This window comes from Poecilia formosa, unplaced genomic scaffold, assembly GCF_000485575.1.
Source record: "Poecilia formosa unplaced genomic scaffold, Poecilia_formosa-5.1.2 Scaffold540, whole genome shotgun sequence".
NCBI classification, from domain to species: Eukaryota; Metazoa; Chordata; class Actinopteri; order Cyprinodontiformes; family Poeciliidae; genus Poecilia; species Poecilia formosa.
This window is the reverse complement of record NW_006800479.1, coordinates 139902-145945: the sequence shown is the minus strand read 5'-3', so window position 1 is coordinate 145945 and position 6044 is coordinate 139902. Positions and strand designations below refer to the sequence as shown.

At 34.7% G+C, this 6044-nt stretch overlaps 1 protein-coding gene across 1 annotated transcript; it reads left to right on the top strand.

Moving 5' to 3' along the window:
• Positions 1 to 1665: 1665 nt before the first annotated feature.
• On the top strand, positions 1666 to 3582 carry ndufa12 (NADH:ubiquinone oxidoreductase subunit A12). The gene is made up of 4 exons (XM_007540437.2): positions 1666 to 1779; positions 2077 to 2162; positions 3068 to 3155; positions 3326 to 3582. Exons 1-4 carry the CDS (start codon positions 1691 to 1693, stop codon positions 3504 to 3506), a joined length of 444 nt encoding a protein of 147 aa, XP_007540499.1. The 5' UTR covers positions 1666 to 1690; the 3' UTR covers positions 3507 to 3582.
• Positions 3583 to 6044: the final 2462 nt, after the last annotated feature.

Below are 6044 nucleotides of genomic sequence, written 5' to 3'. Positions count from 1 at the left end.
TCTGTCAGGAGAGCAAAATAGTTGTGAAGGTTTTTGAAGAATTTGAAGAAAACGGAAAGAGAAGTAATTTTTTTTCTCTAAAAAATTAGAACATAATGGAAAAGCTAATTTATTTTAGTGGTTTTATTCAAAGAGTGAATCTTAATTACACACCGAGAAATAACGTTTCAGAGTTATTTCTGGTCATTTTATGGATGACACTCCATTGGAAATAATGTCCAAATACACATCTGGGTGCTAAGCTGTTGTTTTTCAATCTGCAGGTTGTGACATTTTGATCCCCCGTTTGCTGCAGAGTAGTTACATGAAGCAATTTTACCTGGATAATGCATGCAGATTTTAAGGAACAAGTTGGGATTTTGCTGTTAAACTCCAGCTTTAACACAAAACATCTATGTTCATCTTAGTGCCTAAGAGTTTAACATAAACAGAAATGTTTAATAATCCTGGATAAAACTGGAAATGTCACATTTTTTTATGGAGATATTTTTGTTGTTTCTCCTGTTTAGCCAAACCAGAATGTTTAAAAGTTTTTGTGTATAAAGACATAAACAAGCAATGCTGACCTTTTTCTTCTGTTTTGTTTTTAAGGCCGAGAGCTAATATTTATAAACTAGGAACATTTATTGTCTGAAAAGCGCAGGCAGCCACTTATTTTCAGATTCAGAGTTTTTTAGACGAGGATCAAAATCCTTTTTTTCCTCTTTTTTCTATCCTATTTTTGCACGTAAACACTGTGGGAAGAATGCGTGAACTATGTTTCTTTTAAATGAATGCTCAGATACAAAGACTTTAAGAAGTGAATATTTCATTTTACAGACACTGTGGCTCCTCCCCTTTTTTAAAATAATAAAAAGAAATGTATTGTTTTTCAGATTTATTTCAGATTCCATTTTTATGTTTGCTTCATGTCTTGCTAGGTCACCCATCAGTTCGTAGTTTAAAAACAACAATTCATCACTTTTTATAACAGATTTCTGATGGCAAATGTGTTGAAAAATCCGTACATCTTCTTTTTATTTTGTTAAATGTGTCTTTAGTTCTGTTTGGTTTGTGTCAAGTCAATAAAATTTAGTTTACTTAAAAGATAAATAAATCTGCTGCAGCCTGTTGTGAGAATCAAGTTCTGAAGCGTTCCTCTGTGACTGTACTTTAACATTTTGTAAACAGTTTGTCTCTTATGAGCAGCATTTCTAAACTGTCAGGCAACAGTTTTTAATAAATGTGTATAAATATATTGATTGTACTTGTTTTAATTTGTGGCTTTGTTAGGTAACAGGATGATGGGTGTCAATCTGAGGTAAGTAGTGACCATTATTGAAACTAGGACTGCAGACAGAAGTGTGCACATTGTATTGGTTTTAAACTTTTTTTTTTCTTTTAATTTCTGCTATTGTAATATTTTACTTAGATACTTTATCATGTTTTCTAAATTTGCCCTTACTGTACAGTCTTTTTTTTTTTTTAGGTTTTTATTTTGGCTTCAATATTTATGCTTTTATTCTTTTGTAAATCATAATAAAGGATATTTCTACTTTATTCTATGCATATGAACAAGACCATAGGTTATAGTGATATATCATAAAGGTTAAAATTATAATTGTATTTAAGAAAATAAATCCCTAATTGCGGAACTTTTTTTTTTCTCCTTGGTTCTGTCGGGACGTTTCCGTTGCATTTCCGTCTAAACATGGCGGAATATGCTAACCTGGTCCGAAGGGCTTTGGGACAGCTAGGGGGTCATGGAGGAATTCGGGGTTTTTTGACACAGTTTTTCAGGTCAGTTTAGTCAACAATATTACCAACTATCACCCTGTATTTAATTATGACACAGAAACTTAAAAAACAGACGGAAATTTCTGCTTAAAGCTATGACTCTGTGAAGCTAACTGTAGTTAGCATGTTGACAACTAACTGTACATTTGCCATATAAAGGACTCATAATGAAATTTAAATGAAATGTAATATTTGGAATGCCCATTTTTAAACTCACAAGTGTCTCGTTTTATATCAGTCGTTTTTTTCTTAAAATATATTCAGGGGTAGTTAAAATCAATGTTTTGCTTGTGTTTGCAGGGTGAACGATATCAAAACAGGCACTCTTATTGGTATTGATAAATACGGAAACAAATACTATGAAGACAAGAAGCACTACTTCTTTGGTAAGTTTTATGTTTCTCATAATGTTCTTTAATCACGTAGATTAAATAGAACCTGTCTGACTAGATGAAGTCAGACTGGTTTAAATTATTTTAAAATTCAGAATTTTGCTCTCAACCAGAAGAAATCTCAATTAGCATCGCTAATTTAAACCAATTCTGCAATTAAAGAGTTAATCAAAAGATTGAGTCTTGTTAATTGCCAATATTTAATTAAATTCAAGGGGTGTTTTTTAATTTATTACCAGAGGGTTGGTTTGTGGTTTTTAATCGCTAACAAAATCATTTGAAAACTGCTTTCTAAGTTTATTCAGATTATCTTTGTCGGATCTTAAAATTAGTTTGGCTTTAAACATTTAAGTGTGGCAAAAAAAACAAACAAAAAAAACAAGAACAAAGTAAACGTGTAAGCAAAAAAGCACTGTAGTTGCTAAAAAAGGAACACATTTTAGAAAATTATATTTTTAAATTCTGTATCTTAAATGGCTTATAAAAACCAGTTAACTTTATGTACTGCATAAATGGGTAGCTGTGAAGTCAAGACTGGAATAATGCTACAGTATTTATTTAATGTTTGCTAATTTAAAACGGTTTACCCATTTTAGACTTTTTTTTTAACATTTGCTTAAACGTTTCAATCATATGGTCACGTCATCTATTTAAAATTACTATTTTGTAGTCTACCTCATTCTAGATTTACACAATTGATGCTTTCCAACTTTGTGGTGTTTGTTGTAAGCCTAAAATGAATAAATTATCATAAAAGCTAAATAAGTCCAATATCCAATCGTATTTTTGGTCCAAGCAAGTATGTTTTTTTTTTCTGTCTTAGTTCCAGATTTTAAATCATAAGTCTTACTGGACAATTAAAGAAACTGCTTCTTCTGATGTGTTATTTGTGTGTTCAGGACGTCACCGTTGGGTGATCTACACCACAGAGATGAACGGAAAGAGAACATTCTGGGAGGTGGATGGCAGCATGGTGCCAGCTGAATGGTATCTTCCTTGTTTTTAATCCATGAACTGTTTGAACACTTGTTGGAAAAAGTTAAACCTCCAAATTAAGCCAGTGATAGTGTTTTCTGCCATTCCAATTAAATGCTGATTAATTTAAATATGGTTGCGCGACTGCAATGTAACCAAAGCTCCTCGTCTTCATCATTCAGGCATCGCTGGCTGCACTGTATAACAGAAGACCCACCCACCACACATCCTCCGGAGCCCAAGAAGTTCCTCGCCGAGGTTCACCAGTTCAACGTGAGTGGCTCCCCACAGCAGTACGTGCCGTACCCCACCACCCGCAAGAAGATCCACGAGTGGGTTCCACCTAAAGCTGGAGCCCAGTGAACTATGACTGCTTTATGTTCATGCTGTTAATTATAATTTCCTGCCTGAATAAAATCTTTATCCTGATATTTAAAAACAGCATCATGGTCCTTCCTTTCAACCTGTTTTATATTGTGATTAAATTCTGAAAATGAACAGGAAAAGAGGTGAGTTGATCGTGACTCACCAGCAGAGGAAATTGATGTACAACCTATGATGGCTTCTTCAGATTCACTGTAATGCAGACTGCTACAAGAAATATTTCCTGCCAACTGCCATCACCATCTTCAATAACTCTGAAGAATCTGAATTAATGAACTACAACAACATTTAATGTCCCTTTGGGATTAACAAAGAATATTTAAATTTAATGCAAAAGTAGACTGAGGCACACACAATCATTTAGTTCCTATATCCTATTCTTATTAAGAATTGAATAAAACATGTTGTGTTTTTAAACATTATATTTCAAACAAAAAAAAAATCCATAAGGCAAGCCAAGGATTTCTTTGGTGGTTTTTGTTAGCGGTACTAGCTAGCTTGTCGAGGAAATACGATCAAATTTTGTGATCACGAAACTTCCTTTCTAAGGTTTTTTTTTATTATTATTTCAAAATAAGAGTCTCAAATAGTCACTTGTTTCAAGCTAACGCCGCTATCAAATTTGGGAGTCGTAATAAAAAAAACTCACCTGTTTTTACAAGGAGCCGTTATCCACAAGATGGCGCCTCGCGAATCACTTGCCACTTCGACGAGAAGTTCTAACCGCCCATCACAAGATCTCGCGAGAACCCTCCATGTACTTTAGCGTAATTGAACCGATGAATGAAGAACTTCAAAACATTTTGACAATGAACCAGACTTATGGATATCCAAAGATTTCCATCGGATATCCTTGATGGTTTATTTTTTACTTTATCATATTTCATAAGCAAACGGTGAGTTTGTGTTGCCTTAAGATTCATCTACAGGTGTGCCTCCGTTTTACCTCATTGTTGTGAATTAACCAGCTTCTTTCTAGTATAAAGGTTCGTTTGTACTTTAGCACAAACGAAATATGAATTTCAGCTAAAAACTCAGAACGTTTGAGATTAATGTAAAAAAAATTATAGAAAAAACTTTTAAATTTTTGAGTTTGAAAAGTCAAAATTGATCGAGAAAATAAAAATCAGTAATTTTGAGATTAATCTCTAAAATTTTCTTTAAAAAAATAAAAAGAATTCGACTTTTGAAACTGAAAAATTTCCAAGTATTTTCTAGAATTTAATATAGTTTGATAATTTGATAACAGCTAAACCCTTTTTTTTATTTGTAATTTCAGACATTTGCAGCTGTTAAATGAGGAGACTTTCTGTTTTTGTCGCTTCTTCTTCATACCAGTCTTTTGGAGGATGTGGAAGCAGAAGAAAATCATCACGAACGGAGTTTTACTAGCGTTTAATGGCCAAAAGGGGGCGCTCTTTTCTTAATCTGTGTCAGTGAGTCAGAGCTGTCTCCAAAGCTTCATCAGTTTGGCTCTGAAGGCTTCTGGCATCGTCTTCTGTCAGCATTTTAGCGAACACTGATCCGTTCCCATCTGTATTCAGACATCAGAGGAGATTCGTTTTGCAAAGTGAAGGAGGTGTCGCATTAAAATCCTCAGAGTAATTTCAGAACAATCAGCTGTGAGTGCTTTGATGCATAATTATAAAACGTTCCCAGCGCACTCCAACCTGAAGTTCTCGCTTTTTATTCAGCAAGGGGCTTATTAGCTGCTCTTCAGCTACGTCTACGTCTCTCTGCAGTCTGAATCATCGTCTGCAAATGGAGCAGATAATTTGAGCCTCTGACTCTGTGACTGCTGATGCAGCATCTGGCTGAGGTGGCAGCGATGCCAGCAGCAGAAATGCAATGAAGAGGGTGAATCCTCTTCCTCGCTATTTCTCTATTTGACATCGCTAACAGTCAATGTTTTCCCCTGAGTGGTTTCTGCTCCTGGAGGAAAGTGTGAGATCTGTCCTCAGCGTTTACCAGAACGTAATTCTCCAAATCTTGGGTTTGTTTTAATGGATTTCCTGCACTCATTTGGGCTGAAAGGCTGATAAAAAAGCATCAGAGTTTATGTTTATGCACAAGGGCTGCAGGACAGACGTCAGTGACCAGACACCTGCGTGAATAAGACATTGTATGGAGCTCTGGTAGTGCCAAAAAACTCAGACCTGGCATGAAAAAATATAAAATTTTATTTGTAATCCATATCACCAAACTCTATAGGGTTATGAAATAGGGCGTAAATGAACCACATTTGGGGAATATTTGCTTACTGTCTTTTATTTATGTTATTTTTGTAGCATAATTAGGATAAAGTAGTGAGACTTAAATGAGACTTTCTAAATAACTTAGACTTGGACTAAAGGAGTCAACTGAAGTGGTTGGACATCTGTCTGTTTCCCTCTGGTACTTCAACCCATCCATTAAAGCAAAGTTATGCAAGTGAAATTACAGGGTGTGGTAGAACAGAATGGTTTTGTTTATGAAAATGTTCCAAACTGTGTTAACTGAAAGTCCGATCTGCAGCCG